Source organism: Strix uralensis, chromosome 2 (assembly GCF_047716275.1).
Source record: "Strix uralensis isolate ZFMK-TIS-50842 chromosome 2, bStrUra1, whole genome shotgun sequence".
Lineage (NCBI taxonomy): Eukaryota > Metazoa > Chordata > Aves > Strigiformes > Strigidae > Strix > Strix uralensis.
The window spans coordinates 45,659,832-45,685,186 of NC_133973.1; the positions used below are offsets into that span (position 1 = coordinate 45,659,832).

General features: G+C 34.2%; 1 protein-coding gene across 10 annotated transcripts in view; it reads left to right on the plus strand.

The window, feature by feature from the left end:
- DMD (dystrophin) overlaps positions 1 to 25,355 on the plus strand; it is a 1,145,544-nt gene that overhangs the window by 880,621 nt on the left and 239,568 nt on the right. For all 10 annotated transcript variants that reach the window (XM_074858566.1, XM_074858564.1, XM_074858568.1 and 7 more), the window contains one exon: positions 3,228 to 3,417. In XM_074858566.1, coding sequence (XP_074714667.1) covers positions 3,228 to 3,417 — 190 coding nt within the window. The remainder of the gene's footprint in view (positions 1 to 3,227; positions 3,418 to 25,355) is intronic.

The window sequence follows — 25,355 nt, forward strand, 5'->3', positions numbered from 1 at the left end:
ACTATGTGCTTATTTTTATATCACAGTAGAACAGAGAAAAACAGGATTACTCTATTAAAAATAATTTTTGTTATGATTATCTTCTAGTATTTCAACAGTATTTTGTAGTGTTCCTACTGTGCAGTTTTCCATTTACCATTTTTTCCATTTTTAAATATATTTCTGCTTATTTCATGTTCTTTTCTTACACTATGAAATTAAACATATTTGGATGATACAGACTAAAAAGAAAGCATCTTTATTTTGTTTTTGTGCAATAATTTCCTGTTCAATATATGTGTTTTTATCTCCCCTATAATTTTGTGCAATTTATCTTATCACATGCTGGATTTGATACTCAGTTTTATTCTTCATTTTTAGACATTCTTTTCTCTAGTCTAACCTCATAATTTTGAAGCAATTAGAAAGCCAAGTAGAGTGAGGCTTATTGATAGGACGCAGAGCTGTCAATGTAGTTGAATGTTTATTGCAAGTTAGACGTATCAAAAATTTAAAATGCAAAGTACTAGATATTTTCTGGTGGGTGTATTAACATGCTTAGAGATAAGTAACATATTTCTGTAGGCTGAAAGACTTATGTGCCTTAAGATTTCTGTGCATCATAGAAGTGCCAGAAGATTCTTCATAACTAAAACTTCATTCTTTACCCAGATCAATAAAATACAATGTTTTTTCATTTAGTCTCTAAAACATAAATTCTGATCTTGAGTAATACTTCTAATAGCTCTGCCACAGATATTTTTCATATCTGTGCTTGTGTTCTTATTTTTTGCGATTAAAAATGCAGTAGGTATTTACACAGGTGGATGAATGTAGCTTTGGGTCCTACTTCTCAGGATACCACGCAAAAAGTTAACTATACACAAATAGATTTAAGCCCTCTTTCTTTTTTCTTCTATTTCACTATGTACTTGCAGAATGCTCTTATTAGAGCACTGTTATGCATTTAGAGGAATTCAATTGGATTGTAGTTAAAAAAGTGCCTTTAATGTTTTGAAGGAACTACATGTGAAAAAAGTGTTATACCTGATTCTGCAAAGGCACTGATATTAGCTGTCATTTTGCACACTGAAAATTGAATTAGAATAATTCTATAAAGCATATCTTACAATAGAATTGTGCTCTGAAGAACTAGATAAAATTTTTAGTTTATGTAAGTTTATTCCATTTCCAAATTCTATTGAATAAATGTGATGCTATTTTTGAGCTAAAAGTGATAAATAGGTCAGTATGGTGTTTTCCAGGTAAAAGATTTTCTGTTTCTTACTGGTTTTTTTCTAAGTTTATACTGATTTAATGTATATATTTAGTATATTTAGATGTTATATCTATTTAATTAGTTTTTAGTTTAACAAAAGAACAACAAATTCTTTCACTGCAGTTGTTTTAAATTTGAAGAGTGGCCTAACCACAAGCCATGTTTATGTCCATGTAGAATAGTTAGGAAAGAGATCATGTTCACTATTCTGAAGCTAAGTGTGTCTCACTCTCCTCCGAAGAGACCCCTAGGGATACATTCTATCCCTAGGCTAAACAGTGACATAGTGTGGAGAATTCTTGTAGATGGCAAAAGGTGCATCTGAGACAAAAATCCAGTCCATTTTTAAGTTTTAAAAAATTGGTGGATGACTTTGTAATCAATAGCTTTCTCAGTTTTTGAATCAAAAAAAGATCTAAGAATAAATTATTTTTTTTTACAAAATAGTTAGGAAGAGCAAATAAGATATTAAAGATATTGTAAAAATATGATAGAAATATGGTAGCTATTGTGAGATTTGACTCCTAGGAAGGATTTTTTTTTTTTTTCTGAAGTGGTTGTCCTTTCCTGTACCCTGACTGAATTTTTCTGTTCTTACTATCCTCTGCTGCAATTTACTCACATACTATTGAAAAGCATGTTAAGTCAGTGCCACTTGGCAAACTAGTGCTAATTTTTTGTTTCTTTTCTTCCTTCAAATAGTGTACTAGGTTTTAGGATGATGTCATTATTTACGAAGGAGTACAACCTCTTAATGACAGCAAGCAGGATATAGAGATTAGCAACTAGAAATAGAGATTAGCACTTAGAAATTTCATGGCCTCCTCTGGTAAAGTTATGATAAATTACAATTTTAGAAATAATATCTGCTAAAATCTAGTGTCTTAGTCTCTAAATAACTGTGAAAATAGACAGGAAATCTATCTAAAAATATTCAGATCGCCACAGATTTGTAGACTAAACATAGGTGTGCATCAAATTGTGTACTTTCCACTTGAAGTAACACAAACTATCAAATGCCTTTACTATATATTTTCTGAGTTTAAAAAATGACTCAGTTATCTGACGCTGATGTTAAACAAATATGCATGTAATACAATAGCTAAGTAGCCTTGACAGACTCATGTTAATGAACAGTATGTCATACAACCTGCTCCCATTTCTGAATCCATATTTAGATCTAGTTCAATGTAAAAAATGTGTGTGAGTACATGTGACACCTACATTGCACGTAAATGCTGTCAGAACACAGATATACTTCAATGTTTTTTCAGCACCAGAATTGCTGGAGCCTTTAGTGTTCTTCCCCAATCTATGATTTAGATCTTCTCCAAGGATAAGATAACATCTGTATTTATGTAGCTGACAGAGATATTTCTTGTAATTTATCACATTCATATTAAAAAAAACCCAAAACCAAAATCAAACACAAGAAAAACACCAAGCTTCACTGTTATTAGGGTTTAAGTTGTTGAATTCAATCCCCAAAGGTTTCAAGTCATAAAAACTAATAGTTAAATACATAATACTGTGCACTGGCCAGGAACTATTTTGTGATTTCTGAAAATAAAAAAGTTTTCCCACTCTAGTGTTAATGACAAATAAGTAAACAAATAAGTCTTTGATAAAAACAAATTAGGGAATTACTTCTGGTGGGGTTTTTGTGTTGCTTTGTTTTTTTTCTTTTTTTTTTTCCATTGTGCATGTTTCAGGCATAGTACTTTCAAAGAATTACTTTTGCTTAATTTTTTACCAGATGAATTCCAGTTACTACTTTTCAGGAGAAAATATTAAAAACAGAACCCTACCTGCCAAACATACAGTGCAATTTCTGTAGCTAATGTATCTGCAAACTTACCTTGATTGGTACATGAAAAATATACAGTGTGTCTTTGTTATATTTTGATTTAATGATTAAGATTTGTTTTCTTCCCAAGAGTGCTGCATTTGACTGTTTGTACTTGCACAGGGTTTTTGAGCGTGAAGCTGCACTGGAATCAGCCCTAAGAATGTTGCAGCAATTCTACTTGGATCTTGAAAAGTTCCTTGCTTGGCTTACAGAAGCAGAAACAACTGCAAATGTCCTGCAGGATGCTACACACAAAGAAAAGATACTAGAGGATGCCAAAACGGTTCGGGAGCTCATGAAACAGTGGCAGGTAAGTCAAGCTCTTCAGTTTAGAGACATGTCAGGTGTTCAAAGTGGTGGGTTTTTTTTCCATGTGCAACTCCTCAACAAAACTGAAACTGTTTTGCAAAAGAGAACTAATTCTACTACTAACCTTTAAGTGATGCTTTGGAAATTGTTGTAGGGATCTAAAGTGAGTCACATCGTGATTCTGTCTGACATCTTTCAGCATATAACAGATTTGAAAAAGTGTCTTGAGGTACAGCTTTAAAATGTACAGGAAGGAAACTGCTGAAATGGTCATGTAGATTTTTTTTTATTACGTAAAAATTAATTACTCTACCAAGCTACAGTCTTTAATTGAGCACTTGACAGACATGAGAGTTTATTAAACATTTCTGATATTTATAAAAATTATATAAATTGCATCAAGTTTATTTTCTGTAGCTTAACTGAATTAGTTTTCATTCATTACATTCAAATACATTAAAAATGTTAATTTGGTATTTGATTGTAGTCAACATGCTCTATTGTGATAATAAAAAGAGATAACGATTAAAATGTTCATAGTTAATGACTGGACAGTTTTCCTCTGGAAACAAAAAATCTTATAAAAGAGAGAATGTTGTATTTGGTGTTCTAGAGAATCTTGAGGAGAAAGAAAAATAATTAGTTGAGATGGTGCTGTTGAAATATGTTGTTATGCTTTCATTGTGCTTTCTTCAGTTACTGAGAGGAATACACATATTACTGCATGAGGTCTTAGATTTCTTAAATATGAGGTTGGTTGGCTGTTTGGAAGGCAGGGTCCTTTCTTCCAATATTCCTTGATAATGCATGACTTTCATGTTGACAGAAAGTTCAAAACTGCAAATTCCAGGCACTGAAGGCTCTATGCCTTTATTTATGTAAAATACACTCTGAAAAATTTTAAGTGATAATGTTGAGTAAGTACATTGAATGGAAATACTACTATGTTCTTTTGGCACTACTGTATTAATACATGGGTTTAACTGTTTAACTGAACTGGTGCTAAATTCTATTACATTATACTCCAAAATATACAGCTGTTACACTGGACAAAATGAAGTTTGAACCACATTTTTATTTGTGATCTGTCTTTATGCTGATTTGATTTTATAATAATATACCTTAAGTCCTCATGCGTTTCTGAATTCAGTTGCGGGATCCTGGAGAGCAGATCTGAATGGAAGATAGTTCTAGACTGAGTGGTTAATTTTCAATATAGACTATTTTTTTTGTATTCTCCAGATTATTGTTTTGATTGTAATGGTGCTAAAACAATTGAATTACCAAGTATTTGCAGAAGTTATTTTTGATGTAGTCATTGAAAAATGGATTATTTGGCAAAATAGCGATACCTAAAAATTTTTAACTCTAACGGAGATTTGTAGACCTGGTTATCTTTTCAACTAGTATCTTGGAGTTTTTTAATTTGTATATAAGAACCATCCAGAGCTATAGATGAAAGGACAAATAAATGCATACAAGTCCTTCCCTCCATAAATACTTAATGAAGTACATAAAAATATCCATCATGTGAACAATTGCTTTGAACTGTAAGCTTTCTTCTAAAGATTTTTCTGCACTTCAATTGAGATGTAAGATTAAATTTTCAATTCTTCTTTCCAGGGTTTTGGTATTTAAATACCAGATCTTCTAAGGCAGGAAGGGTAAAAACTGTTGTACAGTCTCTATTTGTTTCACATACAAAAAGCAAACATCGTTCTGTTCACTAATCTTGGCTGTACAAGAGAAATTATTCTTACATCTTAAGAAGAAACATTAGTATGTAGAGGCAAAAAAAGTGGTTGTTATATTGTCTTTTGCTTTGAAAAGATTTATACATAGCTGTCCGCCACCAGCACAATAATTTTAGACTTTAGTTAGAGTTGATGATTGCAGGAGGAAATATTTTGATAGTGTGGTTTGTTGTGGGCTTTTTAAATTTGCATCTGCTTGCTGATCTGTCTCTGTGTAGATCAACTTGGTTTTCTTCCTGGGCCTGTCACTGTGTCAGCCTCTTAATACCGTTTTTAAACCTCCAGAAGAAATCTCATGATAAAAGAAGCATAAGTACATTTTCAAATGCCCTCTCCTGAAGGAAGTGTGATGGATATCTTTCTAAAAGCTGGTAGAACTGTCTTTTTTTTTTTTTTTCTTTTCCTCAAGTAGACGAAAAGTTCCTTATTTCTACTGGAATAAGGAAAGTTATGTTTAAGTAAACAGAATGGGGCTTTTTTATAGAAATTTTTGGGAAATCTTTCCCATAGGAAAGATCTTTTTTTTTTTTTTTTTCTGTGTTTTTTTAAGAACAAGTAGCCATTTGAGATTTGCATCTTCCTCCAGTTCATTACATTATCGTGGATTTGAGGCATAGTCTTTAACTACAATTAATTCAGAAGCATGTATCTTTTTAGTAGTGTTTGTTCTTAGTAATTAGATCATCATTTTTAGTCAGTTCTCTTATTAGAATAGGGATTGCAGTAATAGCAAATGTTTTAGGTTCAGGAAAGTTAACTGTAAATTATTTGAACCAAGCAGTGCATTTATTTACTCAGTAATACAATGTGTTAACATCTGTGAAGCTGTTGTAGTGACTGCAGGTTTTTTCTGGAGACTTTGCATTATTCTCAAATGATAAATGGTGCTTTTGTAGCAATTCACCATTACTGGAAGGGCATATGTGCAGATGAAAACACAAACTTACATAAACTTCTGTTTCACCACTGGTATCCAATAGATTTTTCTGATGATGTGTATGTGAGTTTCACATGTGAATGGACAATGCCAGTGAAAGTCAGTTGGAAACAGAGTATGGGAATAAATTAGTGGAGGCTATGTCTACAGATATACTAGCAAGTTAAATAGGTCTTTCATCCTTCTCTGGAACTGAGGCTAGCTATAAGCAAAAAGCCACAAAGCCACATCCAGTTTTTTGAACTGTTCTGCAGGTCATGAAGTCAAATCTTATGCTGTGGTTCTTCTTATGTAAAAGTTTTCATTAAAAAATAAATAATTTGAATGACATAAGGAAATTATTCAAAAGCGAGAAAAAAAAAAATTATATAATAGTCTCAGAGTGCTTAGCTGTAAAATTAATTAATTCATTAAAATGGGTAATATTTGCAATAGTCATAACACAGTGCTCCATATCAATAGTCTTCATGGTAAAAGTATCCTGTCCAAATAGGTAGTTTCCTGGTAATGGTGCAAATATTGTCTATGTATGTGGCTACAAAACTGGATAATGGAGCAAATATTAAGGAGTTTTACTTCTTAAAGCACAATTTTGTCAATAAAACAATTTTAGTGATGTCAACTGAATGGTCAGGAAAGAGAGCATGGCTTTTTATCTGTTCCTCAGTTATTGCTGCATTGATTATTTCAATCTTCATGCCTTGCTTCCAAGAGTTCTCTCTCACAATTCACTTTCATGCATAAGGGTGAAAAGTTAGATCCTGACAAAAATGTGGCAGTTTGTGCACAGCTTATACATATAATAGATTCAAACAAAAAGGAGCTTTAATAAGTCACTGAAACCTCAGAAATATGCATTTATGTACTTTGTGGAAAGGGGTTATTGTTCGCTAATCCATATCATTAGCCCCATAAACCATAAATAGTGATAAGCTTGTTTTTTAACTCTGTACTGTGGACCAGAAATGTCCTTACACTATAAAATGCATCAGACAATTACTTGTATCCCAAGAAATTTACTATGTAAATTGTACATGTAAACAAATAGACACATTCAAATACAGCCTATGTCCTTAATACGTTTTTAACATCTATACTACTACATGTAGTATAACCACGAACTGCAGCATAGAAAAGATCCTAAATGCTTTCATCCAGGATTACAGTTTTCTAGTTGACTTTTTCCCAGTTGACTTTTTTTTCCACATGAAGTCATATTTTTTTTTCTCTCATCAGCCAGGCTGAATCCAGATCCTAGGAAGTAAAACAAAATGGTAGTTTCTGATTAAAGATCACTGTCTCACGAGTCTTTTGAAAGAAACTTCAACTACCTAGGTTTATAAAGTTGTGGTTAAATATGATATCCGGACTTAAATCCGCAGTCTCTGTCTTGTTCTTTATGCAGTTGCATGGACTTGGATAATGTGAAAATAGTCATTAGGAGTCCTGAAATATTACGATTCTGGTTTAATCTGCTATTTTTAGGCAATAGGTATAAAGCAGTGTTTTGATAAAGATTTCTCTACACAAATAATAAAAACCACTAAATTTCTGAGTTCAGTAGTAGCTTTATCTCCTTGTTGCTAAAAGTGTTTATCTTGCAATCCAGCAATCCAGCAGTTTTCTGCTTTACACTCTCAAGCTTTAATTTATTTTTTTAAACAACTAGGAAAATAATGTCTTGCTGTGCAGAAAGTGTTTTATATAGCAGAAGTTGTTTGTCTAGGAAAATCTCACATTTTTAGGTGTTTCTTTTGCTTTTCATGTTCAGAAACCATTAGCTCAAATGTCACTGGTAAAGATTAATCTTCCCCTAGTACTTAGCAGTTCATTCCGTAGCAGAAGGAGAAGGGTGAGACTTACATAACTGCACATTCTAATTACCTGATGATGTAATTATATTAAACTGTTGTATTATAAACACTCTGTTTGTTTATATAAGCATGTATTTGCATGCATCATTTGTCTGAACTGACAGCAGTGTAATAGTTGAGGTGATTCACACAGTTAGAATACTTTTCTGGAGAATTTTCAAGGATACAAGCCAGTTACTCCAAGGACTTGTGTAATTATGTGCTGCTTTTTATTGTCTAGTTGAAATACATCATGTGTCCCCATGAGGCCTGATTTGATAAGTAACCATACAAGGGAGATGAAAATAATTAATTTTACTTTCTGCTTTCGTACTTCTAGGGATATGAACTCTCAACTATGTTAATTACTCCTCTGGTTTGTCTTTTTAGCAATAATTGTGTGTGACATTTTATACAGTTTATGTAATATTAGATACAATTTTGAAGCTAGGGTGGATTTATTCTGTTATTTTATGAATGCAATCACTTAATATTAAGCCTGTAGATGAATTTAATCACAGGGTTTTTTTCACTGAAATGTGACAAAGAATATTGCATGTGACACCTAGTTAAACAATAACTGGAGAGTGCTTTATACTATATACACAGGTTATCAAATGTATCTGAAATAATCTATGATAACTGATGAATTATTGGAGTGTAGACTGACTAAAATTATGACAACATATGATAAATGAAGCAAAGTTAATAACTTTGGCATGAAGTACATAGCAAATTTATTTTTGTTACCACCTTCATGCTCACTTAGCCTGTAACCTTACTTTTCCATTAGATGCAGGAGTTTTGCTGCTAATAATATGAAAAATATGCAGTACCTTAAGTTATACCTAAGAATGTATAGTATGGGCAGTACCCAAAGGTTCTCACAGTGTTGTTTTTATCTAAAACAAGGGACATGAACAGCAGGCAAGGCATGCTTGTGTCTCCTATTCCTATCAACACTTCAGTGGTGCTCACCTATTTTTAAGGTGTCCAAGCAGCTGTTTTCTCAATAGTAGGAAGTTGAGGCAGACACATGTTCCTGACTCTTCTTGATTATTTAGAAGTATAGGTTCTTTGAGAGAATAAAATTCTTTCCAACTTTATTTCAAACATAATCTGCATATAGCACAGTTAATTTTCTGACATGATGTATGGATTAGATGATGAACCTGACTAACAGGGAAGAGAGAGTATCTGTGACATCCTTTCTCAGTTCAGTTGACTTTACTAAAAAATATTTTATACTAATTAATTTTCTAGTACTTCCAGTCTCTGTTCTGAAACACTTTCTCACATCTGCTTGAAATTGTTCTCCGAAGCTTTAAAAAGCAAATATAATCTTTTTCCCTCACCTATTTTTTAAAAGTTTAATCCTCCAGATTTGCCTTTTACGCTAACCTGTTACCAATTGTGAAATAAAATCTGTTCCTTAGTACCTGAAATGGAATAAATGTCAGAAACATCTTACTCCATTGAGTAATAGAAGAGAAATTCCAAAATCTAACTTTAACACAAGAGCTATTACAGCTTAATCTGAGACAGGGCAAGATATTATCTCTGAGTTGAAAGTTCCCATATGGATTTTCTAAAATATTGGATATTACTTTGAAAAGACCTGGTCAAGAATTTTTCAGTATTGTGATGGTGAGGAAGGGGAATAATCTTTCTTTGTTCTTAACAGCAAGTGCCAAACTGACCCAGCGAAACCTCTGTGAACTTACACTTGCAGTTTTGGCAGGCATGGAATTCCTGACTGGAGACAAAACTCCCTCATGGCCAGTGACTGCATCATGGCTATGGCCCTCGTTTGCGACCATACCAGTTGAGACCAGATGCTTGAATCTGAATGCTTTCTGTCAGAGCGAAGTGCCTGCTCACCTAGCTAATACTAGGAAAAGTTTTTCTTCATCTTCCTTGGACTGATTTAATTTTGTCCTTAAACATCTGGCACATTTATTTCAAAAGCAGCCAACAGCACCCTGGGCTGCATTAGGCAAAACATCACCAGCAGATTGAGGGTGGTGACCCTTCCCCTGTGCTCAGCACTGGTGAGACTCATCTGGAGTGCTGGGTCCAGGGCTGGACTCAGTGCAAGGGAGACGTGGACTTACTGGAGCGTGTCCAGTGAAGGGCAACAAAGATGATTAAGGCTTTGGCATATCTTTCACATGAGGAGAGGCTGAGAGAGCTGGTACTGTTTAGCCTGGAGAAGAGAAGGCTCAGGAGGATCTTATCCAGGTGTGTGAATACCTGACAAGGAGTGTGTAAAGAAGATGGAGCCAGGCTCATCTCAGTAGTGCTCAGTGACAGGACAAGAGGCAGTGGGCACAAACTGAAACACAGGAGGTTCCAGGTTAGCATAAGAAAAAGAAAAAGAAAAAAAAAAATACTGTGAGGATGGTCAAATCATGAAACAGGCTGTCCAGAGAGGTTGGCATCTCTGTTACTGAAGATTTTCAAACCCTGGCTGGACGTGGCCTGCTGTGAGCAGGGGGGGCTGAATCAGATTATTTCCAGAGGTGCCTTCCTACCTTGATTGTTCTGTGATTATGTGATCTCTGATCTGATCACATAATCATTGGTCATATAGTCAATCATTCTGTAACCTAAATAATTTTTACTTAAATGTACAAATGGAAAAGCTTTAATATGAGAAGTTAAGAAACTGAAAACTTTCTTGCTATTTCTTGAGAAAATTTCATACATATCTCCCAGGAGTTCCTGAGTAATGTGTTTAAGTGAGTGAGGAGGAAAAGTGGACAGGAAAAAGAAAAAGATGAAGGAGGAGAAGGGAGCACAGAGAAAAAAAAAATAGTTATGTATTTTAGAATTATTCTTATTAGTGGAAACTGATGGGAAGATTGAAAGGTGGAAACTAGAAGTAAGCAATGAAAGTAGTACAAGTATATTTCAGAGTACCATAAATTAAATTTGGGGTTTCTTTCTTTATGCACAGAATTTAAATCTGCAACCTTTGGCCTCCAAGTGTTTTTTCTCTTAATCCATTACTCTATGCCTAAAATAAAAGTTTCCTCCAAGGAAACATGAATGGTGACTTGCTTGAAAAAATTATTTTTTAATTGGGATTTACCATGGTAGTATATTATCAGATCGATTCTTTTGCGCAAGCAGAGTGCGAATTGTTAGCACAGTTCTGGATTGAGATCTCCTACAGGCTACAGTCCTTCTGATTAGGTCTATTCACACTGAGTTCCTAGTTTGCTAGTAGGAACATATATTTTGGTAACAGAATAGTGTTTTGTGTTAATACCTATATTTTTAATTGAATATATTGGATGGAGGGGACAGAAGTACTTTACAACACAAAAAGGTAGCTTCTGGTAACTCTGACAATATATCAGTGTATAGTGTGTATAAATGTGCCTGAAGAGCAGGACAGAGATGGTACCTGTGTTCAGTCAGGTTCTGTGGTGTATTTTTATTTTATAAACCATAGATAGACATGATAGATGCAACAATCCAGTAGCACAAAGGGCCAAAGACACTTTTTAACATAGTTTAATGTCATACCACTCAACTACATTATGATTAATGTGCTACTGTAGAAGGCACATTGTTGGTTCAAAGAGTGTATAATCTACAGCCCTATAAAAATGTGTAAAACTGGTGAAATCAATGAGACTTCTTATGCACATAGATATAAATGTGTATTTGTGTTTGAAGCTTTAAGTCCTAAAAGACATGCAAATGAGTAACCATTTCAAATTCATTCTAAGGATTGTCTGAAAATAAATTCAGTTATGTTTATTTATGTTTGTTTTACACTACTGTGATTTGTCATCTGGATTAGGCTTGCTGGTTTGTGGTTTATTTTTCCTTCTCAGAGAACTAACGGTTTTATTAAAAAGCTGCTTAACAGCCCAGCATGTGGTCAAGCAGTACCTTATCATATTGACACACCAGTATTCCTGCTATCTTTTGAGACTGTGGTTTTACTCTATTCAAATAACAATGGCAATTTCAGTGTCACTTCCATACAATGATGTACTTTGATGTAGGTAAGGATATGAAAATGGGGAACAGGAGGCTTTCAGTGCAGGGAGGAATAACACAGAAGGAAGAGAAGAAAAGCTGGGAACTGGAGTAGCTGTGTAGAGTCAAGTAGTGCATAGTGCTACATTAGTGGAAAGCTGAATACTTTCACAGGGTGGTTTAAATGCTGATTCTCAATGGGGAAGGCAATGGCACAACTGCTGTTCTTAGCTGGATATCAGAGAGAAGTGGTCAGGAAATCAGCAATAAAATGGATACCTAGAAGTTGCTACTTTTTGTCAAATGTTTTGTTTCAATTAATTTAGTTTGGATAATCTGTATCATAAAAGCAGAACATGTATTGATGCTGCACCTTATCCAGGAGTGGTTACATTAATGTATTCTGCTTCTGCCATTCCTGTTTCTGAACTTAGAACAAACCCCTAATCAATGACAATTTTCTTTTAGAAGGTAAAAGCCTTGTTTTATCAAGAGATCTCGTACTTGGTTACTAGAGTGAGATGTAAATATTCTTGAGAATTATTCTCAGGAAAACAAACAGCTCTCAATTGTCAGAAATCTCACATATAAGGTGGCTGTTTACAAACAAGAAGAAAGATAAATGTCTTCCTTTAATTTCTTATTTGCACACATTCTCATAATCAAGGTAGAAGAAAAATCCCATTTGTCAAATGTGCTAAATAACATAATATATGCTCACTTGGTTGACTTACGTTTTTCCTCTTTAAAAGTTTATTAAGCACACCAGAAGTATGGTCCTAAATTTTCACTTGCAGATCAGCATTCAAACCCTACCAAATTTAAACACAGATTTTTCAAACACAGATTAGATGGGAAAAGCTTCTGTAGCATGAAGTGTGAGGTTGTGTTGTATTAAGTAAGATTGTTACAGGAGCACACGGAAAATCACAAATAGAAATGGGATAGAATGGATATGATGGTTTGCTGACTAGGTTGTTGAATAGGTTCCAATTCCTGCATTTTCTCCTGGCTTTATAATTTTTCTACGATGCCTCATCCCTGTTTGTGTAGGCTTTTCTAAAACAGGTTCTCCCACATCCAAAGAAGTGGATGGATGGGCTATCTCATAATCTTACTAAGCATGTGCCATGTTTCACTGTAGCCCATCAACTTGTAATGATAGCAACGAGATTCAGTGGTTACCAAAATTTTGAAGACTTCTGCCATTTAATCTTCCTGTGATCAACAGTATTTACTGGTACAGCCTAACCAGCCATTTAGTTCTTCCATTTACTTTGTATTATTTATAGCAGATTTATTTGAAAGTGATTAATCAATAAAAACTGTTTGCAAAAACGCAATGCTAGCTCTTACTATATTATTCTAATGAGTTTGAAAGGGGATCTGTGCCTTTTGCAATTATACCTCATACCAGACTATTCAAAACGCATGACTGAAGCACACATAATTTTTTGTTAATGAGACCAGATGTGTATTTTCCCAAAGCAGGTAAAAAGAAAAATGCTTGTATTGTGATTATTAACATGTTAATATAAAAAAATAAATTATATAGTGCATAACTGAGGAAAGTATTAATTTTGGCTTAGGGCAGATGTCTTCCTGATTATATAAGCAGGTGATGACCTACAAAGAATACAAATAAGGAATAAAATAAAATCATAAATGCTTTTCAGAGACAAGTTCTACTTGTTTTGTGAAAGGTTTTTAGACCGTACTGACAAAAATAGTTGTCTTCTAAGAAATGCTGCAAACTTTTCCTTTTTATGAGTACATAGCTGCCATAGCACAGGTTTTCTGCATGTGAATTTACATGTTTTCACAATACTAGCTATTCTTTATTATGCACTGTGCAGCACTTGTATACCGTAACACAGCAAATCTCACTACCTGAACTGACAGCATGTTTCACAATAACTTTGTCTATATCATCACCAAGTGAGTGCCCCATTTCATTTTCTGTCAGAAGTTCAGACTTTCTTTCTTTCAACTGCTGACAAGAAATTGAATCTTTTTTGTCTGTACAAAATTCCATAAATGCGTTTATCCTTTTCTGCCACATTTTTCATTTGAATCATTTCTTTTCATTGGATACTATTTCATTTTGCATGTTTTCTTTTGGGTGCCCGTTTTCAGTGTCTTGATGGTCACCACATAAACTGCCATTTATCCCACATATGAAATGAAAGGTTGTGTTTTCTTTTTTTTTATTAAAGTGATTAGTAGTACGGAAGTATTACCTCAGTCTGTTTTGTAATGATTCCAGTGGGTTCATCGCCCGTTACCACTGAAAATATTAGCTGCTTTCTGGAGGAGGACCTTTGTTCTCCTTTGTGGCAGTGCTGTAATTACATTAGGAGATTGTAAACTGATGTTTGGGATTTGGGGGGGGGGTGGGTGGGGTGGGGTGTGTAAAATGTATGTTGTTTGGAAATTCTGGAAAGCCAGCCTTAAATTATGGTCATTTATCATAGTTTTGTTATATTTTGTCTCAGTAAAGTTAACTAGTTTTGGGGTTATCTTCTCTGAAATTGTTAGTATAGTTACTGCATTTTCAGAGGTTGAATATTGTAACAAAAATATATAGCTACTTGAATGTGCATTAGTACTCCTTCTGGGGTTTATAATTTCTATTTTTGTCTTGCAGTTCTCTGATTTTATATATACTTATTTGTATGTGGGAATCATCTGATGTTATGATATCTACCAAGTACCCTAAAATCGCAGTATTGAGCTGCTTTGCATGAGATTGAATGACATTATTTAGAGCCTATGACACTGATGATCAGATGTAGGCTCACATAAATTCTATTGTATAGGTCCTTCTGTTATATGTATTATGTTTTTATATATCCTATTATCCTTCATATCTATTCTTATCTGGTTTTAGGATTATACAGTTTCAGATAACCTGTTCAACCTTGTGTGCTATATACTTTTCTTTTTTTTCAAATAACCTTGTCATCTCTGCATTTTCTTTAGGTGAAGCTAGGAGGATGTGTCCTTAAACAATACACAATAAAAATACAAGCAGCCACAATCTCTGCTGTTTGTATCTAGTAATTGGTTGTTACACACAGAGTAAACAGATTATAGAAACACACTAATGTCAACTCTTCAGTGTTTTGTCTGCCTTTACATTTTCTAGAGGCCATGTAACCAGTCTGTTGTGTATCTGCCACCTTCCCTTACTGGAATACTGTAGTTGATAGGGTGGAAGAGTCAGCTTCTGACACCTATTTTATGTGGCTGGCCAAATGTAGTTATCCCATCGTCTTCATCTCACTAACAATGCAACAGTAGCTCATGTTTGTACCTGCTCACACCGTGAAGAAATGTCCAAGAGGTGTTTCTGAACTTGTGTTGCTGCAGGAGTTTGTGCCACCCAGCTCAGCTTGGTTGCAATACCTGCTCTTGATAGTTCTGCACAGACAATGGTAAGAGAGAAGCACTTCCAGAGGGCAGGTTAGCCCAGCTGACCTGGGGCTATTTGCCTTCTGGAGAAGAGTATGTCTCTCCTCTGACTTAGAGAGAATCTAAGAGGAGTAGCTAAATAACTAACTGGCTACACCAGTGCCTAAACTTCATGTGGTTATAGATATATAAAAATATGTGTGTGTGTGTGTCTGCGTGAGCTCTCTCTGTCTCTCATAAATGTTAACAGTGTTTGTGGGTTTTTTTAAATTCTTCATTTGATTGTCTTTTACTTAAAACAGGTTAAAGAGCTTATAGTTTAATGTAGGTGCTACCATTCAGTATATTTCTAAATCGTGCAGCTCCCCATGAGGTGATTGAAGAGAATCAAAATGTAAACTCAGACTGCTGAAATCACTTTTCCCCCAAATGATGACCACGAATTTAGTCATAGGTAACTATGGAAATATGTGAAGATATGCCAGATCACTCAAGGTTTTAAGCTGTGTGTTCTGCTGACCTACCTGTCCACATGAATGTCTCATAAGTGTTGAGGCAGTAACATTTGTTTGGTTTTTCTCTGTCTTGCTGAGAAATATTTTTCTGGCTTGTCTTACCATTGTCACCAGGTGGGAAAAATGTTAATGTTTTCTGTTCTTCATGTGTTTCTTTTCCATAGAAAATTTCCTTGAAACCAAATATTTGTTCACTTAGGGAAAGGATTTCAGCTCCTTTATGCCACTACTTGGGCTTTCTTGCTGTTGCAGAAAAAGGTTTTCATTGCTTCATTTCACCTGTAGTTGTCAGGACATCTGAACAGCCACAGCTATGAAACTACTCCGTGGCTACTATAATCAGTTAGATTTTTGCCCATGAATCCTTTGTGCAATTCTACTGTATGCAGGACTGCTGTTTCTGAGGGCAGGGAAGGGAGCAGGGTGAAGAGAGCCCACACCAGAGTGTGGAAATCCATTTGCCTTCTGTTTCTGTAGCATATTAGTTGTCTTTGGTAGCGGTCAGTGACGGAGGCCAGGGAAACAGCTTTTCTTAGTACTAAAAAATGAGGCAAAACAGGCCTCAAGAAGGGAAGCATAGCGGACAGTAAGTTTGTCTGCTATCCCCGTGCATACAAAAGGCAGATCTCTATTTTCAGGTATGTGAAATGGAAGTGATGCTCATTTTCTTAAGACTTGTGGAATCCTTGTTCTCTCCTCTCTCTCCTTCTCTCTGCATTTACTGTATCTTGTCACTTTTTTATTAGATACTTTGGTTACTGAGACAGGTAGGAGTCTTTTTAGGGTTATGATATGTTTTGAAAGCTTTTTATGCCAAGACATTCTCAGTCTCGTTTAGCAGTTTACCTGCAAGTGTGGGTGATTGTGGTTTAGATATGCTAATCTAGGTCCCTTTGTGATTTAAAGTAGCTGCAATAATACAGTAGGTTTTTGCATTAGTCCTTTTCTGTGGAATAACTCTGCTGAATCAGAATAGATCTGGAAGAGGCTGGAGGAATAGCAGGAGAGATCTGAAATTTAACTGTCCATTTTCACCTTGATAAATTAGAAGCTTTCAATAGACCAGATTACGGCATAAAATAGAAGACAGTATTTATGAACAAATATAGCAGATAAAAGAATACATTGCTTATCAGCTGGTTATTTAAGTTGGTTTTAATACGATATACTAAGTCACCAGAGATGTTGGTATGTGAGTGAAAAGATCTGGACTCCTGATTTAAAATAAATGGTTTAAATTCTGTACTGTCTATACAGTTGAAAACATAATGAAAAAACAAAAGAGGCCATGAGCACCAAGAAGCATCGATATTAATCAGTTCAGAAGATGAACATTTTTATTTTCTTATTTTGCATATTTTTTCATGTGAGAAGACCCTATAGTTTATAGAAGCGTGACTGACAAATCTGTATCAGTCAAAAAGAACTTCTGTCAGGTTATACTGATAATTTGTTGTGAAATAACTAAATCCTCAAAAGAGACTATGAGACTTCTTTTCTTTTATGCCAGAATTTTATTTTCTGTTATCTGAATCAGATATTACAGCTTTTTATGGGAACATTGCCAATGGACCAAGTGTGAGAGTTAACTAATAATGAAGCAGATTAAAGATATAAATTATGTCCTCTCCAGAAATATCATACATTGTCTACTGTATTAAACCTACTTAAATTTAATTTCTACCTCAATCTGCTGAGTTAGCACAATTTTAATGACTTTTTCTAAAACCACTTATTAGTTCAGCAAAAAAGAAAAACAAGATGCACTTCCTAGAGGACTAAGTACAAAAATCAAAAGATTGAGTCACTAAACTTCATTGCTGAACTTCAAAGGTCTTTTGCTGGGGAAAGCATACAGTTGTCATGCTATTTTTTGTATTGTTTATATCAAAGTGTATTTCACTGATCTATAAATGAAGTGGCAAATCCTTTCTTCCCACAAACTGGAAGGCTGCCAGATCAAAGCTACAAAATAAACCTGTTCTCACTTAAGTTACACCTATTACAGACACAACAGTGCATTAACCTCAACAGATCATCTCTTTTTTTTAACTGTGGTACTGTAGTTCCATACCTCATGAGTAAGAGTTGCAACCGTGTTTAAATCCCATCTTGTTGATTTGCTTTAAAAAATAAAATTACCCATTTTATTTTAGACTTCAATCTGTGGGACTATAGAGGGTTAGCACCGCCTGAAAAATAGTACCAAGAAATGTTATTTCTGCAATGGGAGCTAGTACATGACATCTTGTTATTTCATTATCTTGTGTTTCCTGTTAGATATCTAACATACACATTTTACACCCAAGTGGTGCTGGGCTGCATGCTGTCTCAGGTAAAACCAGGGTCATTACCCAGTTTTAATCCAGCTCTGTGGTCAGGGTATGAAAGAAGAAATGTCACATGTTGTCTTTAGAGCAAATTCGCAGCTGCAGTTACGTTTCCACAGCTATGAGTTCCTTGCACTAAACCTAATCCTGGGAGACTCAAGTCCTGTTGAGTCTGAAAAGGACTTTTACAAATCATCAGCACCTATTGTATTTGGCTCAATATAGAGGCTATGAGCCAGGTGTTGGGGAGAGATGGAAGAAAGGGAGAGGAAGCTATGGGGGTTTTAAAAATTATTTTATTCTTTTAAATTTCATTTTGGAGGATGGTTTAGTTAATTTGATTTTTTTTTTTTTAATATTTTTTCTAAGATATTTGCAACACCAGACTGGAGTTTGATGTTTTCCATACTAGACAGAGGCAGATATTTAGAATGAAATATGCTAATATGAATCAGATGTGCTTAAGTTAAAAAATATTTTTTAGTCTCAATTTCTTTGTTCTGGTGTAGTTTCTGCTTTTTCATTGTTACATAATTTTCACTGTATGTCTGAATGCTTGTGAACAAATAAAGACAAGCTGGGCCTGACAGAAATAGAAAAAATTATTTTATAAGTTTAGTTAAAAAACTTTGTTGAAATCTGTCTTTATTAACATGCTGTTTTGCTGATGATTTCTCTGTTTTCATTATGGCTTATAGCACTGTAAATTAATTTAACATGAAAGGACAAAAATGTTGCTTTGGAAATATTTCTCATTACATTATGAAAAAATATTACAATAAATAATAGAAAAGAATGCCTCTGGTAGAAGCGTCTGTTTACTCAATTATTGCTGTACCAAGAGTGAATTATTGCAGAGCTAACTCGGAGGCAATATTATTGCAGTTACATTACATAAAATAGATGAGCTCAAAACTTCAAAAAACAGCACAAAACCCAAAACACAGGCTGGATCCTTTGAAAGTTAAATCTCTATTTATATTTCTGTGAGAGGCTTGGGCAAGACAGTTGGCTGGAATTGAAGCCACTCACATCTCAAGGGTTGTGGTAATTGAGTGAAAGGCAAATGTGGTTAATTTCATTAATACCCCCTATGCACCAGCTAGAGGTGCCAACAATTTGAAGTCAGGATATGCTACATATATGGTGAAGGATGACTGTAAGCACAGTGAAGTATTTTACCTTGAATCTATAGGTGTCTGGGTAGGTAGAGAATAATTCTCTAAGTTACCAGAAGGATGCTAATATTATTGTCAGTCATAGTAAAATATCTATCATTTTACATCACCTGATGAGAGCATCTTTTGTTACATTTTGGTCTTCATATGGCCAGTACAAGATATTTTCTCTATAGCTCTTTGTTTCCTGGGGTGCTAACAACATTCCTTCTGCTTCAGGTGATATCTCAGTTTCTTCCCTTTGCAATCATCTGATTTTGAAAAAATACAGGCTTGAAGCTATCTTATTCCTCTGTGCTCTCTCTGATTAGACCTTAAATTAATGTAAAGAGATTTTATACCATACAGGGTGAGTATTACAGGCAGGAACTGGCCCTGAAATTACTGATATGTTTTCTGTCTTACCCTTTGGGAATGAAATGGTAGAACACAAAATATTTAAAACCATTGGCAGTCAGATATCTTGGATATTAACACAACCTTACTTAATTATTGTAATGGTAATGACTTCTTTGATATTTAATTTTATGTAAGGGATACTCTATGAAAATAATTTTATAAAAGTAATGATAAAATACACAAGGCATAGAAATGCAATAAAATACAGTACAGAATAGCTTTAGTGATTCATTATGCATTTATTTTTTACCTCAGAGTTTTTATCAGAGATTTCTGGTCATTATTTTGAAATCAGCAAGATGCCTTGAGAATGTTGATTTACAAATGAGAAGTAAAAGAACCAACAAATTGTTATTTTCCAGGGCATTTCTAGGTGATTCAGTAGTCTTGTGATATTTTAATTTTCTTCTGCAAGACAGGTAGAAGTGTTACCTTCTTTTGGTTCTTAGATATGTTAAACAGGCATCATTTATGAAGCATTTATGAATATCATCTAGAAAATTTATATTAAACATGTAATTAGGTTAGGATGATCCTCAGTGCTGTGAACCAATAAAGTCAGAACATTCTTTAAAAATTCTTTAGATTTTTAGTGTGTCAGAGATATATATATATATACATAAAATGAACTTGCTATAGAGAAATATTATTACAAACTATACCTACACTTAGTATGTGTGTGTTTACATACATATATGTGCATGTGTGTAATCTTCTGTATGCTTATTTTAGAACAAAGTATTCACATTTGGCTGTCAGTCTCCAGAATGTATTCTAGGATATACTTCTAGAACAGTATTTATATATTTATAAACAGTATGACACTGAGTAAGCTGACCTCAAGAATAGACCTAATTAGAAGCTAAAACATCATTTCTTCTGTAATGTTGATGATATTTACAGTCTTGAAGACAAAATGTTTGCAAGTTTTTCAAAATGATGGGTTCAGTCGTGCCTTACTACAGGCCCTGAAGGAATTACTGGTCTACAGTAGGGAATAGTGAGAAAATACACCATGCCAAAGATGCTACTGGGAGACCTTGAATGCTTTCCAGAATTTACAAGCACAGTACTCCCATACTACTTCTTTCCCACTGTCTTGTAGAAGGTGTTAGTGTAGCAGTTTACGGTTTGGGTTTTCCCAGACCTTTTAGGTTTGGGTGTTTTAGGAAATGAGGGAAGTAGAAGAGAGAAATTTGTGTTTTCCCAAAAAATGCTATTTTTGCTGATTTACACCTGGACAACCAAACAAATAGTGTGTTTATGCTTTGCTGTCTTCAACATCATATTTTCTGAAAAAAAAATATTTGAAATTGATGTTCTACCTAGGAAATCTTACTTTAAGAGCCATACACATCCACTTGCACAAAAAAGAAGCAATCCTATTTGCCTTCTGTATCAAACTAAGTGATGCTGCTCTTGTTAGGGATAATAAATATCATTAATAAATTGCTTCAGCATGTTCTACGGAGCAAAATTATTTGCTAAAATTATTTTTTAATTTATACAAATTATTTTGAGACTCATGGAATATTAATGAACAGAGAGCGGCTAAATTTAAACAATTCTCTTTTCATCACCCTTTTCAGGCACAGAGAAATACTGTGCTATTTTAAGTTATTTTGTGCTACACTTATGATATCTATTTTGAGTTAAAACAACTGTAAAAGTCATAATTTTTTCATCTTATTTTTCGTCTTTGTTCCTTAAATTTTGCCCTAGCAGTTGCACCATTCAAAGAAAAAATTCTGAGAAGCAAATTCCCAAATCTCATTTAGTGTTAGTATTTTGCTGAAGAAGATGTAGGTATTATCAGAGTACATAGCCCTGTAAAAGCAAACCAGTGCATACATAAGGATATGTATGCTTGCTATAAATATGTGATATGAGTAGCTGATATTACTCTCTTATTTTCTGTATAGTTGTTTTGCCACTGTTAGTGCATTAGCATCTGGAGGGTTAGGGGGAATATCTGTGATATTCATGTTAGCATAGCTAATAGATGCAGCAGTGTTGCAGAAAAAAAGTAAAACATCTAGGTATGTATGAGACTCTAAGGTCATAATAATAAAAGTGTCCTTTCAAATGAAAAATGCATTAGTTTTTTTAAAGGTTGGACTATCTCAAGCTTCCAGCCTTCAAATACAGAATGCACCCAGGCCAGATTCTGTTTATCTACAGAGGGTATAACCATATATATACTTCGTTGTTAGTGGCATTGGTTTGCAAACCTAGTGCTCTTGACAGTTTACACTAAGCTGTACTTCTGACAATTCTGTTGTTATGAAATGCATAGCACTGAATGTTCTGTAAAGAAGCCATACTTTTGTTTTGCTCTATATGTGCTTCAATAGTTTTGAAGAAAACCCCTGTTAGAACTGGGGTTCTCTGGGCTTAAGCCAAAATGCTGCTTGTGCTAAATGAATTCGGCAGTTCTGAAATTGGATTTTTTAAAATTCATTTTACATTACATTCCCAAGCCATTATGCGGATTAATTGTATTACCATTTTAAGGAATATACTTGGGCTGCCAGGTGAGGAGGGGAAACAGAACAAAGTGATGTTCCATAACCTCTAAACCAGCCTTCTGACACTACTGAGATGAAGCGGAGCTTTCTACAGAACTGGTGCCCAGGCTCGAACTGGATGTCAGCAGTTATTTTAATGTTAATAATGGGCTGGCAAAGTTGATATAAGAAAATAAATCAGAAGTTACAAACTCGTCCTGCTGTCCAGAAGGTGTTTCAGTATTTCATATCATAGTGATGTTGCTGTCTCGAATCTGTGAACTGCAGATCATTACTGGTTTTTCAAACAAGTCTTTACCATGATTGACTGTTTTCCTCTGAATTTAGAGATGCAATTAGATTAAGGGCTTTTCTGTGCTTTTCCAGCTGAAGGTGAAAAGAGATAATTATGATATATTTGTCATTAATATGGCAGGGAAATTGTTATGATAAGAGGATGAAGAGCAAGCATTGTAACAATATCATAACTTCTTTTTTAAGCAGTGAGTAAATCTTTTCTAATGGAGATCACATTTACATGGGATAGCTGCATGTGGTCTATGTGAGCTGTTCAACTTGATCCCAGAGGCTTTTTGCTAGATTTTCCTAGCTAACTCAGGATTATTTACTTTTTCTTAAATAAAATGAACATGTAAGTGTTTTATGGATTAAGCTAATCAGATAAAATATCAGAAGATTAACTCCTAGAACATGCATCAAAATTATACAATAATTACCGTTACCTTAGGAAATTGATTCTGAAAGCATGTAAAGTGCATTGTCTTTAATACTAGAGTTAGATGAATATCAAGATTCAGATTTTGACTTCTCCAGACTTAATAAAGTTACATTCAGTCCCAAAATGCATCAGTTAGGGCAAGTTTTAGACCTGGTTGACTTCCTTTGATAGGAATAAATCTTTTCGAAATTAAAATTTTTCAGAGCAATGAATGAATTTTAATGTCATTTTAACATGAACATGTTGAATCATTTTTGCTTTTTTGTTTCTTTATAGTGATTTTTTTTTAGGAAATAAGATATTACTCTTTGATGTGCATATTATAATGAAATATCATTTTATGACATATATACAGTATATTAATATTCTGTTTTATGATTTTGTGATGTTATCAAAATAAAAGATGGCACAGTTCTGAGTCATAACTGTCTTCCTCAATCAGTGTGATACTGTACTTCCAAGGTTTCAATAATTCAATATTCAGATACTCAGAAGTCATACTGAGAAGCAGGATTCATCTTGAAAGTCCCAGAATGTGCTTTAAATGAAAGGAAGAAGTCACAACAGACCAAGAGTAGTGTTTAATAGCTTATTATTTATATGTTCTTGCAAAAGCTACAGAGAACTAAGGAGGAGTGAAGCAGATGAATGGAGATGGAATAAATAAGAGTTCACTCAGGCCAGATAAAAGCAGGGGAAAGGAGGAGGGAGTTGGAGATGCAAATAAATAAATAAATAAATTCTCCCATCTGTCTCTAGCACTTAACCTTTGTGTAATAACTGGAAAGGCAATGCCTTTTATGCTGAGTTTATCTGGAAAAGGGACATAAAAACCAGCACATCAGCTGTGTTTTTCTGAACTTAAAATAGGTTTGTATGTGTACATATAGAAATAGGCCTGAATTAACCTGTCTTTAACATAGCAATAATGCAACAGCTACCATTTTAGTCACATTTCAAATAAAATCACTTCTGCATACCAAAGTGCTGCACATAAATAGAACTAACATGAACACCAGTGTGTAATTGTATCAGTAGGTGCTGTCTCTAGAGTTGCCAGTGTGTGAGTTGTCTTCAACAAGAATGTATTTTTGCATTATAAAAACATCACTCAAACTAATACTCAGTCTAGAATACAAATGCTAGTTTTTAAGTACACTATAGTACAGTAAATAACTAGACAATTCAAAATTGCATATTTGAGTGTAAAGAAACCCTGCCTAATTTTTTTCTGTATTTTCAGTATATTTTTCAGGTTGATAGCTGTGACCAATATCCCTGTGTGCTTCTTTTGCTCACTTCTGAATTCCAAAGCAGAAGCAGCAATAAACAGAACTTTTAAAAGTGTATTTTAGCAATGCTTTAGGTGTACACCAGTCATATGTGTACTATATCTATCATACTTCATTCTGAAACTTCTGCTTTATAAACCCTTGGTGACATGCAACTGTTAAGACTAATTCTATTAGACTTAGTAGAAAAAAGTCATGAAACTTAACTATGTGAAGTAGTATTTTTTCACCTTGAACTGAACGTAAAGAAATTGCCTAAAGAGTGTGATTCTGCTCTGAGTTATTCTAAGGTGGATTTTGGCCTCTACGACTCATTTATGGTTTCTTAATTTCAGTTAGACTCTTCATGAGTCTCTTCTATATTTACATTGTCAGATTTGAAACTGGTGCTATGAAATTGGTGCTATAAGACATATGTTTTTCATATGTCTTATCAATTCTTCTCTGAATTTCTTGCTTGCTTGCGGGAGAGGAAAGAAAAGATTGAGGCATTTTAATTTCTCTTCCCAAAGGGACACTGCATGTCTTCAGCACTTGGCAAAGTGATGCAAAGTGGTTTTGGTGTTACATCCAAGACCTTTCTGACTCTCCACAGTTCAGCACTAGGACTTTGTGGTGTGATATCATTCTTTGCTTGTTGGACTGGAATTACAGAATATACCCACAGTAGAAACAAATGATATTTCGTAATGTTATTATAATGAATATCATTGAAATTAAGACAGATTTGGCATTTCCTGTAAAGGATAACTATCACACAGGCCATTGGAAACCTGTAACTCGTTACAACAAGTAGATATTAATTAAAGCTGTATTGCAGTGGAATTCCTATTGAACTATTTATTATACATACATTAGAGTGAAGTGAAGCTTTGTGGGTTAATATTATTGCAGTCAATTATCAACAAAATAATGATTAGCTGTCTTTCTTTTAGAATATCTTTATGATGAGATATTTGCTCTGGTTTATTAAACTGTAATAACATCACCACAGGAGAGATTTTAACATGTACATTCTTTGCTGT